This window comes from Thermobia domestica, chromosome 2 (assembly GCF_964235325.1).
Source record: "Thermobia domestica chromosome 2, izTheDome1.hap1.1, whole genome shotgun sequence".
Lineage (NCBI taxonomy): Eukaryota > Metazoa > Arthropoda > Insecta > Zygentoma > Lepismatidae > Thermobia > Thermobia domestica.
This window is the reverse complement of record NC_137455.1, coordinates 2,465,823-2,488,501: the sequence shown is the minus strand read 5'-3', so window position 1 is coordinate 2,488,501 and position 22,679 is coordinate 2,465,823. Positions and strand designations below refer to the sequence as shown.

General features: G+C 35.7%; 1 protein-coding gene across 4 annotated transcripts in view; it reads left to right on the top strand.

Moving 5' to 3' along the window:
* Positions 1-22,679, top strand: part of spd-2 (centrosome assembly protein spindle defective 2) — a 122,988-nt gene that overhangs the window by 64,705 nt on the left and 35,604 nt on the right. For all 4 annotated transcript variants that reach the window (XM_081738163.1, XM_081738172.1, XM_081738167.1 and 1 more), the window contains 7 exons: positions 1,362-1,493; positions 3,980-4,108; positions 7,585-7,762; positions 9,112-9,472; positions 10,495-10,846; positions 15,942-16,100; positions 21,361-21,544. In XM_081738163.1, coding sequence (XP_081594289.1) covers positions 1,362-1,493; positions 3,980-4,108; positions 7,585-7,762; positions 9,112-9,472; positions 10,495-10,846; positions 15,942-16,100; positions 21,361-21,544 — 1,495 coding nt within the window. The remainder of the gene's footprint in view (positions 1-1,361; positions 1,494-3,979; positions 4,109-7,584; positions 7,763-9,111; positions 9,473-10,494; positions 10,847-15,941; positions 16,101-21,360; positions 21,545-22,679) is intronic.

Here is a 22,679-nt window from a genome sequence, read left to right as displayed (position 1 = left end):
CGTTTTTATCAACCTTGCGTATGAGCATCTTCCTCGTATAACTGAATGCCGTAACAACCATAAATCTTGGCGGTGGCGAACACTTACAGAAGCTTTTGACCTCGCTTTCGCGGTATGTTAGCACCCAAATGTGACCATCAAGAGTAAGATGGATGTATGCTTCGTCCATTTTGACGATCGTCTGTCATTTGGGCCCCGCAGATGCTTTTCGTAAAGTTTTCCGCAGTTCGTTTTACAATATGGCTCGAGAACAGATGATGTTCACTGTTGAAGGTGCCAGAATTGCTGACCAATCGCACGTAAAATCGGTGGATTTTCCTGGCACTTCAATTAGCGCTTCCCATACATTACTGCGGGTGTTACTTGGAGCAAGTAGCGTAACTACGAATTCATCCCCCTCCTTCACCACGAAAGTGCCAAAAGAGCCCTCATTTTCCCACGTTCATGTAGAATGTAAAATTTATACGGCGATAGAAAACATTTTTTGACTTTGGGTGTTCCATCTACTCAGTCACTACTTGCTTATATAAAAATTTCACATTATTATTATTATTATTATTATTATTATTATTATTCCCAGCTTGATTTTTCGTATCGTTACCAAGTAAGAAAGTAATATTTAATTCACTCGCGGCTGAAAATCATTGAATATTGTCAAATTCTTTCTGGTCATTATTCTAGTCTCGCGGTAAATTAAATGATTTTTTAGGCACTAACCTGAAAATATTAAAAGACAACAGAACAACATTTAGATGAAAGAACGTGAAACGTAAAAAGTGAATTTAAACATCATAATATCGTATAGTTAATTTTCGAAAATTAAGTGGGCCGCGTTCCCCCCTCCCTCCCCTCATTACGAGCCCATTAGTTACCCCACTGCTTGGAGCCTTCTTCCTGGGCGACTGTAGAGCCATCGGTTCCTGGTTTTCCTAACGGGCCGCAATAGGATCCGCAGTGGTCATCCCAAGTGTGAAATTTTCCTACTATATTTCAGTATGTATATATAGGAGAAATGAGCATTAAAAAGGGTCGATATATACTCTTCCCAGTAACTGTTTAATGTAGTCGCTATCTAACAACACTCACCCACCTACAACAACTACTTTATACACTACTTCTCACCAAGGCAGATACGTCGTTCTGGCTTTATTTCTCAGATGTCAGTGGCGTTCCTAATTTTGATTTGACCTGAAGAATGTTCTGTAATTAAATTAGTTCATTTGCTTCGGAGTTCTTGATAATAGAATGCATGGGATGAATATTTGTCAGTCAGCGAATAGGAAACTTGGATGCATTCTTTTCTTTCTGTGTACAATGAATTGGTATTCCAAAATATATTCTAATCACTCGTTAAATTTCAGGTTCTTTTAGCTGCTTATTCTTCAGGGGATATTTCCGTTGTGCTTCAAGTAAAAGTGTCGAAAGTGGGTACAGATACATCATCAGTGCAGAAGGTCTTCGTCAATCTACAATGTACAGCGGAAGATCCACAGGTAATGATCACACTCTCAGTAACTAAGAATATCATTTATTGATATATCTAGTCTCCCTAGTGTTTTCTTAATGTATCTTTTGGTTGCACTATTGAATGCAAAACGGTTCTCGTTTTCGTCGTCTTTTGTTTTGGGAGCAAATTGTGGATATATCTTGCGTGGTAGTCTGTATTGGAATTTAGTTAATAGTGGCCTTTGTGAGGTTTATTTTGCCTTTTTGAAGACACTTCTGTTTGTCTTGAAATTAACTTCTGATTGACTTAAAAATATACATATATATCTCGAACTTCATAACTAAAACTAAAGTCTGACCAAAGCACATGCCTACTATTAAAAATCTGTGTTAGTTTCCGCAATATATAATTATCTTCATGATACACATTATCTCTGTCTGATGAAGGCAATGATTGCCGAAACTGCATCATATATCAGATAACGTTTTGATTAAGACAATGATCTATTGTTGAAACTGTAACACAGATCATTAAAATATAGGTGTTTGCTTTGGTCTGAATTTATTTCTAGTTATGTTACACATAGTTTCAAAGCTAGATAAAATTAATCATATGCATAGTTACAAAATTGGGCATTAAAACCTAATTAATTGCATTTTTATTATGTGCTAGTGGCTCTTGAGCCTGTGCGAACATTAATTTTATTACCTTAGATTTAAATACTGACGTAAAACTAATTTATTTTAAATTACTTAAGGCAATGGTTCTCAAACTTTCCGATAACGCGGACCCCTGTTCATTCGGAAAGTGATCTGCGGACCACCTTGCAGTGCTATCTGAAATTTCACATGGTATTAAAAATATACTGATTAGAATAACCACTGACAAAGATCAAGAAAAATAATACAATAAGTAATTATTCTAAAGATACATGATTGTTTCCTAATGAACGAAATTTCAAATACAGTAACTTTCAAGACTGAAAATCTTTTCTTTTCTTTCTTTGTTTCTTTGTTTCTTTCATTCTTTTCTTTTTGTGTGTGTGTGTGTGTGTGTGTTAAATTAAATTAAGTTAAATTAAATTAAATCCACTTGATAAACAATGATCTCAAATGCCCGCAGCGCACACACAACCAAATCTACAAAATTCATTTTCTTTGAAAACGTTTTTCCATCAAGTATCGCAGGATAGTTCCAATAGCTGTTCTTGTTCTGTGTTAGAGAGATTCACACCTTGTATGTCATGGATTTCTACATTAGTGAAAGGATTTTCAATTCAACTATTACCAGGTTGTGGGGCAAAGAAATATTCTCGAAAACTTGCAACTAATGCTCTCAAGTGTCCTTCAAGTATTTTGTACATTTCAGCAGAGATTTTTTCACCTGAAGAATTAATGAAATCCTTGAGCACTGGAAATGATTAATAGTTATTGTTTTGTACTCGTACTGTCCACAACTGCAGTTTCTTAATTTTAAAAATACCTCTTGCATAGCAGCTGAGAGTTCCATTTTATTACAACACATTTCAGTTTTTAAGGCGTCGCGGACCCCACTTTGAGAACTATTGACTGAAGGAAAGGAATGTAATAAGGGATGAGAATTCACATTTTATGCAATTCTGCATAAAATAGGAGGTTACGTTTAAATACAAATTAAATTTAACAAGTTTTATTTAAAAAAAAAAAAAAATAGGTAGAAGGTGAAAGAGAGAACATAGATTAACTAAAATGGTAGGAATGAGCATTAGCCTTAAATATTTCTGGTCCTTGTCGATGTTGTCGTTTAGGATGACGAATGGATATTTTTATCTATGTCTTTTTACTTTTTGCTGGAAATTGAAAACTGATAAAATTAAATGAAGTTGACGTCTGGATAGGAATTTTGTTAAAACTGTTAGGGTCGATGAATGAAATTGCGAAGTGAATGGTTTTTGATCTTAAGATGATGGGTTGAACACTTGTTTGTTTATTGCTTTTGCTGCGATGAACCTCTTCTCCTGTGGTTGAAGTATCTGGAGCGAATTCTTCTTTAATTTGATTGTAGACTCTTTTATGATGTTTTTTTTTTTCTTTCTTTCTTGTAAAACTTGCCATAATTATCCCGTTGAAACGTGTCTTTTGTAGTTTTGTTTAAATAGGACATTGACGCTACCGTTTATTTAAAGAAACTGTTCTAAAACAGAAAGGAATGTGATGTGGAAAGAAAGGACACTTGTCTTACCTTTATTGGTTAATATTAAGAATGAAGTGAATTTGAAAAGTTACACAAGTTTATTTGAGAATATAGGGCCTACACTCACTTTTAAAAAAAAAGAAATTAAACTGTCTAAATATTTTTCTTTTAATTTTTAACACAATATAATTTTATGTTGGTGCACAGTAGTATTCAGTTAAATTTCATATTTTTTAATAATAAATTTTAGGACTTTTTCCAGTGACCAGAAGAGAAATACAGATGTGTATGGTAGGTAAAGCACATATAAAAAGGAACATGTTTGTAATTGCACATAATGTGAATTTGTATCTCTTTCAGATTATAATCCTTGAATCCAACGCAACATTAGACTTCGGAATATTGCCCGAGAACTGCAAAAGAAGCCTATCTCTAACGATGGTTAACTTGGGAAATTCAAATGTTCCCATTCGTGTTGCCATTCAAAAGGTATGTAGGAATATGTCGAATACATTTTTATTAGCTTAACAATAAAACAGATATTACTATGCATGTAAAATGCTACACTGTCTTGTACCACTGAAAGACAAATTACTTATCGGTATTTGTCTTTTAGTTTACAATTTTTTGTGTTCCTGTTTTGAACAAATTAAGTTTTGCAAGTTCTCCCTAGACAGTAATTATACTTTTTCTTGTGAAGATGTTGTAATTTCTGTGCATTTAATATTGTCTTGTGAGATATGTGATTTCTTTGCATAAGTTTTTTTTAACTTATGTTATCACATATAAAGGGAACAGTACAGCTCTTTAAATTATATCACTGGGTAAATAGACAGGCACAAGAATATAAGTTTTATTGTTTTCAAAGGAGTTCAGAAAAGGAATAAGGATTCAAAGTTTCTCTTCTCTGGATTTGTAACTTCGAATGTAGTATTCTGATACATACAGAACTTTCTATTTTCAATAAGTGTAAGCATTTTAAGAGGCAAATGTAACTAAGTCAAAATTTATTTATTTATCAAAAAGCTGTTTTATAATCATTCACTGAACAGACTAGTATGTTCAATAGAGGACTGACTTTTCATAGCAAAAATAGGCTAAGAAAAAATGTCATAATTCGGAACTCTTAGCGCATGTCAGCCAAGGAATTGAGTGGCGACATCCAAGATAGCCTACTTACGAAAACCTGGTAAGGAAAATATCTTTGGGTAGGCTTGGTTAGCTGGTGGTTGGAGTTCTAAAAGATCTCTTTCTGTACTAAGGCTGTATGAGACGAGACTTCTTGTTTAAAATAGTATCCGAATTTCTATCGGAGGTAAGCATCTCACACGAAGAAAATGGAAGGTTAATACAGAAGAAATGGGTATAAATCCTGGATTGGGTTCACAGAATAGGATCTACGTAGCGGCCTTCTTTCTATGGCGGCGGTGAACTTTTGAGGTCTGTTTAAGTTATAGAGTTGTTTGTGTCCAGTCGATGAACACTTAATAATCTAAACGATCCAAACAAGGGCATTGAGTTCGATATTGACATTGGCCTTATAGATCTGTATAATCCAGACCTTTAATATGAAAAATGAAGTGGTAGGACGAGATGCAGGTGGAACATGCTGAAAGAACTGACATTAGACTCGTTGATAACTTGGTCCCGTATCTGTTTTCACAGGTAGAAATTAGAAAAATGTCACGGTTTTTAATCGTATTGACTGGAATTCTCTCTATAATCATAGCTAAATTAAAGTTCTCCAATTTTGCGGAATATTATAAGGCTGGTCGTTTGATCACAGCATTCGAATTGCCTCAGAAAGAAGATACAGTGATATTTTCATTGGGATTAATGTTCGGATTCGCAGTGGAAGCTTACTATTAAGAGTATGGAACCTTAGAATACCTATTGTGGAGTACGAAAAGAACCACGCCTTAAAACTCAAGGCAAATATCCTCGAGAACCCACACCTGCCTATTGAATTCCATACGTATCAGTCTACACAACAGCATGTAACGGGAAGTTACTTTGAATTCGATATCACTACGCAGTTCACAATGTGGTATGCTTTGTTGTTGATCCATTTCAAACAGCACGAGAAAAACAGCGATCAATTAAAGAGACGCTAGTAAGTTTGACCATTGCAAGGTTAAGAATAATATATACCTGAAACCGGACGGAATAAAGTCTTTCCTAGAGAATATCTCAATCTAAATTTCAATCAAAATAGTTTTCTTAAAGCATATGTGGCGTATACATCATTCCAACTTGTTACTCAAGGAAATACAAATATGTTCTACTAATTCTACTCTGCAGAAGAATTTCTTGCCAACCGTTCTACGAGATCCATGCCGAAAGTTTTTAGCAGCGCAATAATCTAACATCACAGCAACATTTTGTTTACTGCATTCGACACTGTGATATTTTGTGACTTTCAGCCATCAATGGCAATAGCATGGTCAGAGATAAGAGAGATAAGGAAGTGCGCGTGACCCATTGACTAGTTAGCCATGGAGCTGTCAAGACGTGACTTTCGCACTATGATTTTCTACGATTACAAGAAGGGCTTAACCGCGGAGCAGTGCCTTGAAACTTTGGTGAATACTTTTGGGGAATCTGCTCCTTCGCGAGCCAGTGTTGGAAATTGGTCTCGGGAATTTAAAAGGGGACGTACGTCACTTGAAGATGAACCTTGTTCCGGACGGCCAAACACTGCAGTGACTCTCAAAAACATCGAAGCTGTGAGGCAAATGGTGAAAGATGATCCTATGTATCTTTCCTGGAGATCGAAGTGACTCTCAACATTGGATAAAGTTAAACGTCGAAACCTATAGTGATAACGCCAGACAAACACTATCAATTCTTTCTTTTACCTGTCCTCAACTGCTGCACTTCAAAATATGAAAATTGTGTTCGAGCATTAATTATCATTATGAGCTACATTTCTAATATTAATAATTTTTGTAAAGTTGTAATTTCTTAATGATTATCACATTCTTAATCCAGCTCTTAAAGCTGATGGTGGAAATAAGTCCCCTAAGATTAAAGTCTATTGGTCACCTAATGACAAAGAGGATAGATTTAATTAAGCTGAACACAACAGCAAGCTAGTCATGTTACAGTATGTTATGGATACAACTAAAGGAAAGCACGTGGCGATTAACGAACGAACAGATATAATTATTATCGTTGACTTGGATGAAGTAATTCCCGATGACACCATTTGCTGCGTTTTTCTTACTGCTACTATTACAAGTTACGTATATGATATTAAAAATGAACATATAACAGAACAATTTCAACTAACAAAACAGTGAGTCGATTTGAAAAACTGGACGCAGTCAATATAACAAGGAGAGTGATTTGGATTTGACCTTGGCATTGAGACAGACAGGAAGAACCGGTCCTAAAATCACGTGACTGAAAATCGGTCAACTAGCGAGCATGGGAGGGGGAGAGAACGGGTTAAGACATTCAGCAAGTGTGGGAGATCCCAGAACTCACCTATTCACCTAAGATCTTCCGTATGCAATCAATACACATTCGAGAGAGACATAAGCGCCGTAAGTTTTTTTCTTTTGCAATATCTTCACCCTCAGTCTACTTCAGAACTCTTATTGATTGGATGCTCACGTGACTAAAAATTAACCAATCAGGTGCGGAAGGAAATTCGTACTTCAGATCTAGCCTTTTCCATCGAAAAAGTGTTCCAGAACTGCCATATTCTATCTACTTACCTCGTCTAAAAGGCCATACTATTGTAACCGTATGTGACAAGTTTAAATTAATACAGCAGCGATTGGACGTCATACCTCGTAGAAAGGCAGATGAACAAATTTAATTACCAGTTCTGTCCATCAAAATTTGTCTTTTCAAAGTTTACTGTGGCCGTAGGAAACTTGCAATATTAGCAACTTAAATTAAATTAAAACCTGAAGCAATATAATTATTCACAAGGATGGGTAATTTCTTTTGAACAGGCTCCGACAGCTGTACAGACATTTCAGTTTGGAGAAAACATAAAAGTGGGTTCCCATGTACAGCCAGCGAATCTCGAAGCTCCAACGCTTCTTGCATGTGAACTGGAGAAGAAAGGCAACAACCAAGTCCTTCAAATCGACGTCATTTTTAACTCACCCGATTTAAAGGAAATGAGAGGTAAATAAATAATTAAGGTGTATTTTTTTAAAAAAATATTTAACTGTTTCTTTCGCTGTATAGCCTCATTACTCGTTGAATTTTACAGCATATTTTTACTTTTTCTCTCATTAATTTAAAACATTGAGGAGATGTTGTTAATTTTTCATTGTGTATAAGTCTGATTCTTTGTTTGATACATTATTGTAAAGAAATCGGATTTCTTCTCCTTGAAGTATTCTAATTTTCCAGTAATTATTTTCTTCTTCCTACAAAAGAATAATACAGCATGTCCATAACAATACTATCATACTTTAAAAGGTATTACGTCGCGTTGGATAATTGTTTTTAAATGAAATGGGCCACATTTGAAGGAAAACTCAAGTATTTTTGTGCATGTCAACAATGGACAACAATGTTAATAATGGACGGGATCAAAACACAGAAAAAGTAAATTCACTCATGTTTATTTTGTGATTAGTCGATATGGGTTCATTGTTGGATATTTAGCAGACAGTTGCTGTTTCTGCTGGAGGTCACAAGAAGAAGGCAATCAATGACTTTAGATAATCATGTTTAAATGAAATTGATCACATTTGAAAGAAAAACTCGAATATTTTTGTGCATGTCAACAATGAACAACAATGTCAATAGTGGACGGAATCAAACACAGAAAAAGTAAATTCACTCATGTTTACTTTTTGATTAGTCGATATGGGTTCATTGTTGGATATTTAGCAGACAGTTGCTGTTTCTGCTGGAGGTCACAAGAAGAAGGCAATCAATGACTTTATTTTCTAACAAGATGGAGCATCTCCTCCTGGCATTTACATGTTCGGGAACATCTGAATGAGTGGCTTCCAGGAAGATGGATTGGACGTGCCGGAAATGATGACAATGTCTTCTACAAGTGGCCGCCGAGGTCACCTGACTTGTCGGTCTATGACTTCTTTTTATGGGGGTTACTTAAAGGATTGTGTCTGTGTCCCCCATTGCTTCAAAATCTGCAGGAAGTGCAAGTTCGTATCAGTGTTGCCATCCAGTCCATTTCATCAGATATGTTGGAGCGTGTGTGGCGTGCATAGGAATATCGTCTTGATTTCTGCATCGCCACTCGTGGGGCCCACATTCAATGTCTATGGGGTATAGTAAAAAGATATTCGAGCTTTTCTTTCAAATGTGACCAATTTCATTTAAATACGATTATCCAACTCGACGTAATATCACTTTAAAATATGATAGTATTTTTATGGACACTCTGTATATTGATATTACAATATAGTACTTCTATTTACTCAGACTTCAATGTATTTCCTTGGAACATCAATGGCTTCATACTGAACATTTTATGTTTTTTTCTGTTTCATTAGCAAATTCCAACACCGTCCAGTTCAACTCCAAGCTGAGTGTGCAACTCGATATACCTAGCCGTGATATAACTCTGAAAGAGTGTTTTCTACAAGGTTCTGTTGGAAAGACGAACTTCCAGATTTCTAGGAAAGCTGATCCTCTCCATCTTTGTACGGAGCCTGGCTCTGCTGTTACTAAGCAACTGCCTCTGCGTAACGGAGGATCTGTGCCTCTGGAAGTAACGCTCAGCCTATTTCCTGTGGAGGCAACAGGCGCAGACACCATAACACTAAGACCTTCGTCTGTCATTATATTGCCTGGAGAGGAAAAGACCGTGGATGTCACTTTCCTGCCTACGAATGAAACCACTGTTATTGAGAAGTAAGTGCAGATTTAAAATAAATACAATAAATTATTTAGGTCTAGTGGATTTTATGGAATCAAGAAGTAATGATCTGTTCAACATTTTAGCAAAAACTTATTTTTAATGTGTCTTGATTCAGAACTGTCAAACAGTTTCAATAAGGCTTCTCGTGTTCCTCAATGACTTACAAATTCCTGCTGCAAACTTTCTATACATCTGACATATTAATACTACACGGTGGACCAAAAATCAGGTGATAGTCCTGTAACAGAAAAGTCTGTTAGGCTAGAGATCCACATTGGCCATAGATGATGAATGGGTGAACCTAAAAACACGCGTGCCCATCACCACCGTCATCTTGAAGTCTGTCGTTTTGACTATCACTATAATTTTTTAAATTGGAAGGTAGGCATGTGGTGGTGATTATCATATAAAAAATTAAAGTGATATTTAAAATGGCGGTCGTGGTGGTCACGTGTGTTTTTTTAGGTAGGCACTCATCATCTATGGCCAATGTGAACCTTTAGCCCAACAGACTTTCCTGTTACAGGACTGTCACCTGACTTTTTGCCCACCCTATATTTTGCCCTATCAATGATACAGATGGAGAATGTAGTTTTCCACTTAGAATAGCAGGTTGCAAAATTGTCCTTCCTGATTCCTTAAAATACTTTAGTTTTTTGTAAATACATAGAGAAACAAAATAATTACTTTTTTACTCTTTTTTAATTGTGAGCGTAACAATCTCTCTGTTTGAAAATATGTACTTAAGAATGAAATTTTGGTGTACGTTACGAAATTCATTGTTGATTTACTGCATGAGATGAGAAAATATTAACCTTTAAGAAATTGTAATTAAAAATGAAATGTACACTCGCTGAAAATCATTAGTATTGGTCGTGTAGTAGAAGAACGTTTCTGTTAACACCACAATTAAATATATTACCAGACGTAATACTATTAAATGTGTCAATACTTTAATTATTATTTTTAAAGATGTCTAAGGTAAGAAATGTGGATATTATCTTCTATTTTTCAGAGTGCTACAAATGACTATTGAACCGGGAGGTCCCTCCTTTCATGTGAATGTGAAGGGCATAGCATCACTTTTGCCGTTGGGGAAAAGCATCCCAGTGAATCGACAGGAAGGTCAAACAACATGGAATGAAGGAAATGAAGTTGCGAAAGGCTCAAGCGAAACCATTCGTTGTCCGTCTTCTTCAGCTTCAGGTGTGGCGAAGAAACAGATTAGACTAGAAACTACGAAGGGTCGCTTTGTTTGGGGAAGCGTTGAAGTGGGGAAAGTGAAAACAGATAAATGTTTATTACGGAATTCATCTGCAGAAACGCTTCATCTCGACATAGAAATAAGGAAAAGCAACGATTTTAAGGCAAGTACCATTTATTGGCAATTACTAACTTTAGTGTTTTTCCAATTGCAGAATTTTCAGTGATCAGGGCTGCTACCTTATTTCGAGTAGTTTATCTAGAATTTGATTAAAGAGCTGGTAACGGCACGTTTAATAAATTGGTGTTAGGCAAATAATTGAAAGTACAAGCTCTATAAACTCTGCAGTAGATTCTTTATTGAAAATATTTTGGATCCTCTTCATTTGAGAAACTCTCTCTCTTCGTCCACATTTATTGTGAGATTAAGATTGCAAGCGTATAAATAATTTTATTCGTGAAGGAGCCAGCTGGCCGTATTATAATGTTTAGAAGTAACTTCTGTAAAATAAGATTGTTCTTTTAAATATAGATGAAGGCTGTTAATATAATGGCACACTTCCGCAATGCTCGTCTATAGCCTTAAAATAACTGCCCTACTTTTTCTGCATAGTTTACGGATTGTTGAAATATATTACGTTTATTATAATCTATCTTTGTATTCGTGTATATCCACACATACGTGTAGCATACTTCCATGTTTAGCGCGACTTCCACCGTTACTCAGATAAATCTGCGATAGGATGGACGGCATGTCATAGTAGAGGGTTTTGTAGTTTCAGCAATGTTCGCTGTTGAATGATAAAAGTAAAAAATGATTAAATAAAGAAAATAATATTACGACAAATAGTCGATGTTAAATGTGTATGTTAATAAATGACTGTACTTTTTTCTTCGCTGCCTTATCTAGGTACTATAAATAGTTACTGCAGGAATTGTATAAAGTTTTATGTGGGAATCTGTCCTTATACATGTTAATATGATACTTCGCTTTTCTAGTGCCAAATCAGGTAAACCTGATCAATGAAGAAATTACATTATATTGTAAAACTTTCTAGTAGGTAGAGCTGATAATAAAACAAGGTCTGGAACCGATTCTCACTACCGGCTTTTATTATAAAAAAATCACTACATAACAGTATTTACACAAAATACTACAATGTTGTTTTCCTCTAAATTGGGTTAGAAGTTAAATAGTCCTTGACCGCAATGCCGTGGACAGGATCTCTACAGAGCCCCATAGCAGGCTAAGCAGAATTGCGAAGGAATCCCCAATGCTACGTGGCAAGCAGTGAGGGAGTTAGTAGTTACAGAGCCCCGTTGCAGGTTAAGCAACTGTGGTAGGATTCCCAACAGAGCCCGAAGCAGACCAAGCCAGGAGGAAAGGAATAGCCAAGAGTTCCGAAGTAGACTGGAAATTTTGAAGTTAGGTTCTCCTAATGCTCCGAAGCAAGCAGTAGGAGGGACACCAGAGAACTGGTACTGGTCTGCTGGTTGCTGCCGAATTTATAGGTCTTCAGGGTGGTGGTGGCGCTTCTGCTCCGATGTCGTCATGTACTTCGTAGGTGGAGCCAGAGGTCCGTTGTCTGCTGCCTATAGTAAATCCACGTGGTGCGTAGTACACTGTCCTAAAACCATGTGGTGGTATTTATAAACAAAAGTGTTTGTATACAGTAACACGTGGGATATACAAAGGTAATAAGACAGAAATGCCCATAAGATAGTCATCCTTATTATACGTATACTCAGAACCTAATTGTGTTTATTATATATATAGAGTACCATATGACAGTTCTAGATACTAGATGACTGTAATACATATTGTATTCGACTGCTACAACCAAGAGTCCCTACATAGATGTCACAGGCTATCTTGAACAAACAAAATTTACTTTGTTACCGTTTTGAGGTGTGTGTCGACATGAGCGTATCCAAGATGGAGTGCGACAATATATGTGGTAGAAGATTTCGTATGTTTTATAGTTAGCTTCCAACGCTCGTTTTAGGATATATGGACGACCCAGTGTTTCTACTATGTAATCCTTGTATGTACGGCATAATAGCAATTTTAGTATTAAAGGCTTGAAGCACAAGAGATATTCGCTTTCGTTTGTTATTCTTAGGATCATTATCCAGTTTAACTAGTGAGGCTTTCATCAAACGGCTCCGATCAAAGCGAACTTGGAAAGGTTCTGGAAATCCAGCTAACATTCTGCATAAACAAAAATAATTATCTCGTCCATTTCTTATCTTGGTGTCGTGTCTCAGATGGTTCCTTTTTGTATAACTGTCCCGTCATCAGGGTTTGCCCAAGTGGGCCCAGCCCGAAAAAACCCACCGGGTTTTTTCGGGTTGGACCCACCTGAAAAAACCCACCTGGGTTTTTGACTTTTTTTTTAGTGTATTATTGGTACAACTAAGGTGATCACATTGAAAGTTATTTTTATCGGATTTTAAACTTTCTTTGGGCGAATTATATGCTTTCATGTTAAGATAGACAGCAATATTCAACATAAGACCTTTTATAAAGCTCTAAATGAATGAATAAATAAATAAAAAACCTCCACCTTAGCTTGAAATAATTGTAGAACAAATTAATGTGCGACTTATGCTTATAGCCTATTTCAAGTAAAGTAAGCGATTGTATATTTTAGAAAATACTTTCCGTTAATAGTGTGTTTCCTGACTCGGCGCCGCCGAGGGACGTTATCCCTCATACGTTGACGGGTTTAAGTTCATAGGTGCCGGTACTAACAGTAAATATGTAAATACATTAGTAAAACCTATTAGTATTATTTCTTACCTTTGATGGTAACAAAAGTATTCAGTAAAATTTGCTTTACCAACAACAGTTAAGTTCAGTCATTTGTTGCTAGCCTTCAAATAAGCATTCTGTAGAATCAACACTAGCAATAACGTAAAAATTCTTGTCAAAATTAAGAAGCTTAATGCTCGGAGCTTCGAAAACTACGTAACGCTTACTATTTCAAGTGCTGCATTCAAACTTCAGTATTAATGGAAGTTTGGATGTACAGTAAAGCAAGCTGCATTTTCAGGGAAAACCCGTCGTGAAAGAAGTGTTCGGGAAATTCCCGCAATTGAACCACAAAGCATCGAAAGTGAATACTTCAACAATAAATCTATTTATTTTACGCTGGAGAATATTTCATTTCATTTATGACATTTTGAAACATTTAGTTTATAAAATATGAATTATAGGCCTATCTTTGTTAATTGTTTTAAATTAATTTTCGGAAAAGAATGGTCTTGCAACAAGTGCTCGGGTAATTCCCGTAATCGAATGCACAAAGCATCGAAAGTGAACTTCAACAATAAGACAATTTATTTTACGTTGGAAAATATTTAAGACATTTTGATGAATTATGTCTTTATCTTAAATTAATATAGCTATTTGGTATTCATATTTGGCGAACGTCACTGAGGCTCCTAGGATGACTCGATCTACATTTATTAGTTTGTCTGCCTTTACCACACGGTGTTCAACTTTCGGTCTTTTAAATTTTCAGGATACAAACCAGAGACACACTAATTTTTCTGTTTAGATTTTGGCAGCATACCAACGTAAAATTACAAAATAACGCGCTTAAAAAAAAAAAAAAAAAAAAAAAAAAAAAAAAAAAAAAAAGATATCCACTGGCGAAAATCCCAGGGGAATGATGGGGACATATCCCCTACAATCTTGAAACTGTCCCCCTCAATAATCCGATTGGAAATGTGTCTTTTAGGAAGAAATGTGATGATTTGTGTCCAACTGTCACAAAGGAAAGTGAGATGAAATTGATACCTCCCAGATTAAGCCTCAAATCTGACCACCTCCCAATGTTGAAGACAACTCTGCTCCCCTACCCATGTTGTCCCGGAGTCCCACACAGAGGACAAAATATGACGATATTATTATTGCTTTACAACTTTAAAATCAGACTAGCAACATTGAAAACTGTTTACAGGGAATGATCATATATGGATCATCCCTTGTAAACAGTTTTCAATGTTGCAAGTCGGATTTTAAAGTTATAAAGCAATTATAATGTCGTCATATTTTATGTCCCCTGTGGAGGACGCCGGGACCAGCATGGGTAATCCTCCTCAGCATTGTTTTCCGCCTTGATAAATATTTTGTACATCACATATATATAAACCGTCTTACCCGTCCCCCCAATGTTGAAGACAAATTTGCGCCGCTGCTGATATCCACGCTACAAAGCGCAATTTTAGGTCTTTCAAGTTGAAATTTTCAAAGTAGAAGCACGAGAGACTAAATTAGCTGTATATATTTTGGCGGCATAAAATTTCAAAATGGCGTCCATTTTTCAAAATAGCGGGTATCCATGCTACAAGGTGCAATTTTCGGACTTTTTAAGTTGATATTTTGAGGGTAGAAGCACAAGACCTTCTAAATTTGCTGTATAGATTTTTTCGGCGATCCAATATAAAATTTCAAAATGGCGGCATTTTTTTCAAAACAGCAGTGAATAGAAAGTTGTTGCAAGTTGTGACAATGACACTCATGAAATGTAAATCATCTTTTAACATTTTTACCCCAAAGAGAGAGAAATATTTCGAAAAAACCCAATTAAACCCGAAAAAACCCAATAAAACCCGAAAATACCCGAAAAACCCACATGGGCCCAAGTGGGTTGGGTTTTTTAAAAAATACCCGGGTTTTTTCAAACCCTGCCCGTCATTGATCCACGTGACCCGAAACCAATTACGGAGGAAGGAAATGATAGGTATTACTTGCTCTATAACTTTTAAGGACCACTTGCTCTCTAGCATTTCTTTTGTCTGTTGTGAAATGTTACATGTCATTTTCCGCCATTTATGAGAGCTTGTAAGTTCCAAAAGACGCCGAATTCCAAATTCTGTTTTTTCTTTCTTTCATATGTAGAGTCTTCTTCCAAACTTTATAACATGTGTTCAGTCACATTGTGTAGTGATCCTTTTAGTTTTTGTGTTTTTTTCACTCTTTTCTTTCTTTAAAATTAATTTTACGTATCAAAATACCATGTCTTGAGGCAAACTATGTTGTCATCGCTAAATTTGATACTGGCTGTTTGTTGATAGATTTGTCTGACATTTTGTAGATTTTCTAGTTGAATGGTTTGTAAGCAATGTTTCCTGTAGACGATCGTTCTAAATCAGTTTCCTTCAGGTGTACTCTCTTGCTGAGAGCGGGGGAAGGAGATTGGGGTAGAATTATATTCATTTATAATAAATGATGTCTTCTCCTTTTTGTAGATTCATCATGGGAACTCTGTTGTACATAAGTGTTCATTGATGATTTCTGGCGGAGAAGTGCGACCTCTGAAGATAGTTTTTTGCCCCACTCAAGTGGGAGCAGCCATGGGGAAAGTCAGTATTAAATTTGGTGACCCACTAAGACCCGAAAAATATGAGGTAAGAATTTTTAGAAATATTTTAATTACAGTAGTATTACAGGAACCATTTCTGTATCTTTCTTCCATTCTATCAGCTGTTAGATGGCGGTTTCTTAAGTCATTTTCTAATTTTGAAGAGTCTTTAAGGTATATATGTGAATACATTGTGGACTTAGAAATAGTCATTTATGTATGAAATTATTGAAATTTGAATGGAGCTTTCACATAATTGCATATGATAGCCCAGATAAAGTTTCCCTTGGAGGAGGTATTCAGGGCCGGATCTATAATCCTGCAAACTACGCATTTGCAGGAGGTGCTAGGTGAAAAGGGCGCTAAACTGGAAAATGAATTTTGTGTTTTAAATGTGAATATTTATTAGAGAAAATGTTATGATGAAAAAAATTTCAATTAGCCTCAAATAAATACAGACTAAGATACAGACAAACTAAATAAAAAAGACAATGAAGTCAAATCTTTGCGTGAGTAGCTGTGACACACCCCTTTACAATTGAAATGGACTCGTACATCAATCGGCGCCAATGCTACACTCACAAGTGATGCTAACTTGAGGACAATTTACTGTCGCACAGGGAGATTTACTTAAGATTTTTTGTAAGGGAGATTTTACGAATATGAGATAAAATGTGGGGAAATTTAGCTTTTCAATAGGTGTTATATTAAGCACTACGACAGTACGACTAAAGACAGCGTCATTCTTTCCACAATCTCACCATATGCACAAAATACAAATATTTTCTTCTCTCTCTTCATTCCTCTCCCAATAGTCTTCCACGACGTTTCTCTAGAACAGCGTTTCCCAACCGGTGTGCCGCAAATGGACCGCTGGTGTGCCGCGAGGAAGTCGAAACAAAATTATTAATTCTATAGCAACCAAATTGAAAGACATAGGAAAAAAATGTATATTTTTATATTTCACATTACTATGAATTTCTACCATGGAAAAAATTACTGTGATTGTAATATATGATTCTACATCTATTACTGTGTAGCAGACAGTATTTCGGCTAGTACGCATTTCCACGGTTAGCTGCTATATTACGCTTCAATTGAGAGTCATACTAACACCGAGAAATAGAAGCACTTGTACGGTACGCATCAAGTGAACGTTCGTAGAACACTCATTCCTACGTGAATGACAGAACAACATTTTGTTCAACAGCTGTGTTTTGACTTCGACGCATCGCAAGCTGTGTGATTGCAATAATATGCACCGGTTCTGGTTAAAACAGCAAAATTAAAAGTACAAGACACTTGTTTGTTCGTTCGTTATTTAGTGACCTTCGTTCTTAGTGAAAAATTGGATACAGTTTCCGAAAAGAAAGCGTATTTTTAAAAATCTGAGCCCTATATTTCATTGCAATTGTTTTCTATTTTAAAATTAGAATAAAAAATAAGCATAATAAATTAGCATAGGGGAAAACCAGTGATCGAGCTTTCATCTCTGTGAGAAGATGATCAGTAATCACAGAAAAAAATACCATGGTATTTTTTATTTGCAAATAATAATAATATCTATGAGTGTGCCACGAGAATTCAAGTTACATCCGTAGTGTGCCACAAGTTGAGAAAAGGTTGGGAAACGCTGCTCTAGAATATCATTACCAAATATGTCTTTGAAATGGGAATAGACCATCGAACAAAAGGAAATCAACTGCACATGTTGCTCATGGATTGAGTGGCATTATTATAGTAGAAATAAATGTCTTCAGGGGCGTTCCGCCTTGTCATAAATAGTGTTTCCCATAGTGCTTCGCTTGAATGACCACAGTTAAGGGTTGAGAAAAGTTAGAATAAATGAAATGCACATTATCGAAGTTCAAGTGACTAGACTTTTGTTGTGCATTGGTCCAGGTAGGGGGGCGAATCCTAAGTAAAGATGGCCGTACAAATGGATTTTTTGATCATTTCTGAAGGAAAGTTTAACTTAAGTTCCTAATATCAGTGGCTCACAATCGGTGCCCACTACTTAATGCTCACTTTGTTAATTTCTATTAGTCCATTTGTCATTCGCCAACATATTCGTTTCTATCCTGAGTCTTTACGTTTCAATAGTACTTTGTTTTTGATGTAATAATAATACGACCCGCTCGGGAGGGTAATACTCCCGGAAGTACGTTTTTTCGCGCGCTACCCTAGTCAGCTGTTTTAAGTTGGTCACAAAATTTATATCAATGGGTTCAAGGTGGAACAAACCGAGTCCTGCGGGGCTTCTAACCCGTTAATACTACTACTACTACTACTTATCTGCACAGAAGTAAGTAAATCACTTTTTTGAGTATTATTTTCATCTTATTTTAATTTAAAGAGTGTTATAAAAATGTAAAAAAAAAAAAAAAAATCCCTTGTTCCGGGTTTGAACCCACGCCACAAGCGATTTACGTTACCAGCACGTAGCGCTAGCACGCTCGGCAACAAGGGCCGACAGCAGCAAGTGTTTGATTGCTGCTATATATATGGTACGCGGCCAAACACGGATAACGCCAACCAATTAGAACTGTGTATTTATTTCCTACTTCCAGGAGTATTACTCTCCGGCTGTTGAGTTCAATGTTAGACTCGAAGCTCATTAGTTTTTTTCTGTTTCAATTGTAATTGTCAAACTACATTTTAGGTATATATTTTAGCTGTGTTTTGTGCTTATTTAATAAAAATGCTATTACTTATTAAAATTGAAACTTCGTTAAGTATTCATCCACAGTCAATTAGTTATAATTTCGCCATTTATTGTTGTATTCACAGAGAGACTACAAATATCAGAGAAATTTGCAATTGTACTAGTAACAATTATTTGAAGAATTTTGTCCATTACAACTTTCTACTATTTTATTATGTTCTAGGTGGGGGCGCCTAAATATTGTTTACTTACACTTCAGAAATGTCTAGAACCGGCCCTGGAGCTTATTATACTTCAAACTTTCCTTTTTAGTTAACAGATATATTTATGGAAGGTTTTTAAGATGTATTTCATGGTAATTTATTTTATGTCATTAAAACTTGTACCGCTATATTTTTCTACTTAAAAATATTTTCATTTAAAGGACAAATTTGTATCTTTATTTTGTATTGGTGGTTGTGACCGAGCGAAGTAGCTCAAGTGGTAGAGCGTTGGCTTCGCGTTAGGGAGGTCGTGAATTCGATTCCTTCTGCCGACCATCCTGACGGGTTTTCCAGAATTTTCTTCAGTTCTAGGAGGCAAATGCCTGGATAGTCTCTACTAAACACACCCTAGCCGATACCTTCCCAAATCATTTGCATTGTTATTGTTAGATATCCAGTATAAAAGTGCCTCTGAACGATTGTTAATAAATAAATATTTTTATATATATGCTGAAAAGTAATACTCCTTATATCAAATGAAAGAAAAACGTTTTAATCAGGGATCGAAAAATGCCTCCTTTTAGAGTTAAAAATCACGGAAAACACGAAAAATCACTTTTAAAACACTAACTCGAAAATGATGAGGCCTATCTTAAGAAAGTCAAGGAATTATACAGGAACTAGTATGCACTCTATCGAAATATCAATGTTTCAGCGTGCTCTGGCACTAGTACAACGAAATGTGTATTGAAAGTTAGGGTATGATGATATACTTTTGAGTACTAATTGAGCATTAATTTCGTCGGTACCTGAGGTGTGTGAACCTGGATTTCTAGATAGATCACATACTAGTAGTTTATGTGTAATTATTTGGCCCGTTTGTATATTCTGTATATTCTTAAAAAATCTTCTATATCTTATACCGTATATTTTTATTTTTATATGTTCACTCAAAAACTTTTCTCTCATGTTTATCTAGGGCAAGTCAAAATGAAAAACCCGATTCTGTGAAATCTAATAAATGTTATTGCGAGGCATGTAGTAAAAAATGTAAACTGTCAAAATTTTATTCCAACATAACACAAGTGTTCTATGTGAGTACTTCGTGTAATACGGCACACATCAAGCAGGTAATCCAGCGTTTCCCAACCTTTTTCAACTTGCCGCACACTACGGGTGTTACTTGGATTCTCGCGGCACACTTATAAATATTTGTAAATATAAAACACAGTGGTATTTTTTCTGTGATTATTTATCTCCTTCTCACAGAGAAGAAAGCTTTATCACCGTTTTTTTCCTGTGGTAAATCATTATGCTTATTTTTCATTCTAATTTAAAAATAGAAAACAATTGCAATGAAATATTGGACTCAGGTTTTAAAAACACGCTTTCTTTTCAAAAACTGTATCCAACCTTTTACTAAGAAGGAAGATCACTAAATAACGAACGAACAAACAAACATATCTCTTTTACTTTTAAAACACAAATGTAGGTAATTTGTCGAAAGGATTGAATATTTTAAATTTTCAAGTTGCGAAATAGTCTGCAACAATAAAGAAGCAATAATGGTCATAACAGTGACAACAAATACTTTTTTCAACATTAGAAATGTACAGAACAGTAACACGGTATGAAACTTAAAATTGTAGATTCATAGTAGAGGTTCATAGTAATGTGAAATATACTGTGAAGTGATGTGTAATATACACTTTTCCCTACGCTTTACAATTTGATTGCTATAAAATTAATAATTTTGTTTCGATTCCTCGCGGCACACCAGCGGTCCATTGACGGCACACCGGTTGGGAAACGCTGAGGTAATTATGTCCTGCCAAACCCTTTGTTGTATGTTACGGTCAATACCAAGCCAGTCGATTTTCGTTTACAGATGGAGCCCGAATTTCTGAAATGTTCATACCACTTACGAATGACCTTCCCTCGTAGCTGAGTCTCCGTTTCACACTTAAACAGGGATTTGTTTACATGATAATCAAGTACACACAAAACCTCTCTCTTCTCCAGTCAACGCCATTTTCTTTAACTACTCGCTGCTGACTCTTAGCGATAGAAAGTGGAAACACTGCGTGGAAAATGAACTTTTTGAAGTGAGTGTCTCAGAATAACATATGTGTATTAGATTTTACAGAATAAATTTCTGTCCATCATTTTGACTTACCCTGTATATAAACTCATGTCGGTTTTAAATTGTTTTTGTTTCCCTAGCTTTAACATAATGTGTAATCATTAACAATGACAAACCTTTATTATGTGCCCTGGAATTAGTGTCAGATTTTATCTCTGTTAGTTCATTGTGTAATCGTTATAAAATTTCGATCATGTATCATAATCCTGTCCTTTACTTTACTTCATATCTTTCAGATGGAAAACCTTAGTTTCCTTTCTTATTTTTCTTGTTTATTATGACGTTCTTTTTACAGATTAAACTGTTCGGTTATGGAGGTCACAGTAAACTTCATCTGAAGAATATCTCGAAGGACGAAAAGGGCAAAATGTGGCTAAATTTAGGAGACATTGACTCTGGCACCATTTTGGAAAAATGGTTTGTTCTCCAAAATTCTGGCACTTTACCAGCATTTGTAAAAATATTTACTGATATTAAAGGTACGTTAAATGTAATATTCTATTCTGCGGAAGAAATTTGTTTGGTATTGATAACCCAGTATATCTATCAACAGAGCCTGTCAGAGCTCCCTCATAGCTATAGATATACCGTTAATACCATCATACATGACTTGTGAGTACACACCAGGTATTGAATCACTTGATTCTAATATGCTACAATGTGGATTGCTAGAGACTGACTACATGGTCAATGTATGTTAAGTAAACCACTGGTGCGTGAGGTCCGTGGTTCGATCCCAGCTCGCGTCAAGTTAGCTTTGTTGTGGACGAACACCTTGTGCTTGGGGTTTCTCAGGGTTCTCCCGTTCCCTTCGACTTTCTTCATTCCATCATTTCATTCACTTCTCATCACCACCGTCTCCTTTAGCCTAGCTGGTATAACCGTGGGACGTAAAACTTAAAAATTTCATTTTTGTATGCCAAGTGATAAGGGGGCCTCACACTAAACACCTCTTGATCTAGAATAAAATTTTAATATTGTGAAATAGATCTTTTCGATTTTCTATTTTTTCCATTGATATCATTATATGTTTGTCATTCAAGATAAGTAATAAGCGTTTCTAGTCTAATAATCCTGTGCTACATGAGAAATGAAGAAAGAAAGAAAAAAATGTTCTTCGTAGGTGCTAATTCAATGAAATTCAGCGTGGAAAATATGGGACTGAGATTTTAGGGGAAAAAGTGAAAAATGAAGCTTTTCGAACTTCACTTGAAAATTGTACTCCAGATGACCATTGTATTATTAAATTGGCAGTTAGCTATTGAATGCTTCTAACTCTTGGGTTTATTGTTATGATCGCAGAATGGTACCAATATTTTGTTTAAATTTCAGTATATATTTTTGTTATGGAAGTGTTTGAGTATATATTATTATAATTTTAAGAATTTGAGTAAGTCAAAATCCCAAACTTGATTGTTCATAACTTGGAAACAAGGAGCCTGCATACCACAATATTTCCTATGTGTACAGAATTTGTCAAGGTTTATCACCATGCCAAGTTTGATCAGGTCCAAACTTGTACTACAGTATATGTAGTACTCGTGTAATTGCGATTTTCTTTTGGATGGGGAGGGGGTATCAAATGAAGGAAGAAAAGACTTGATATATTGTCTT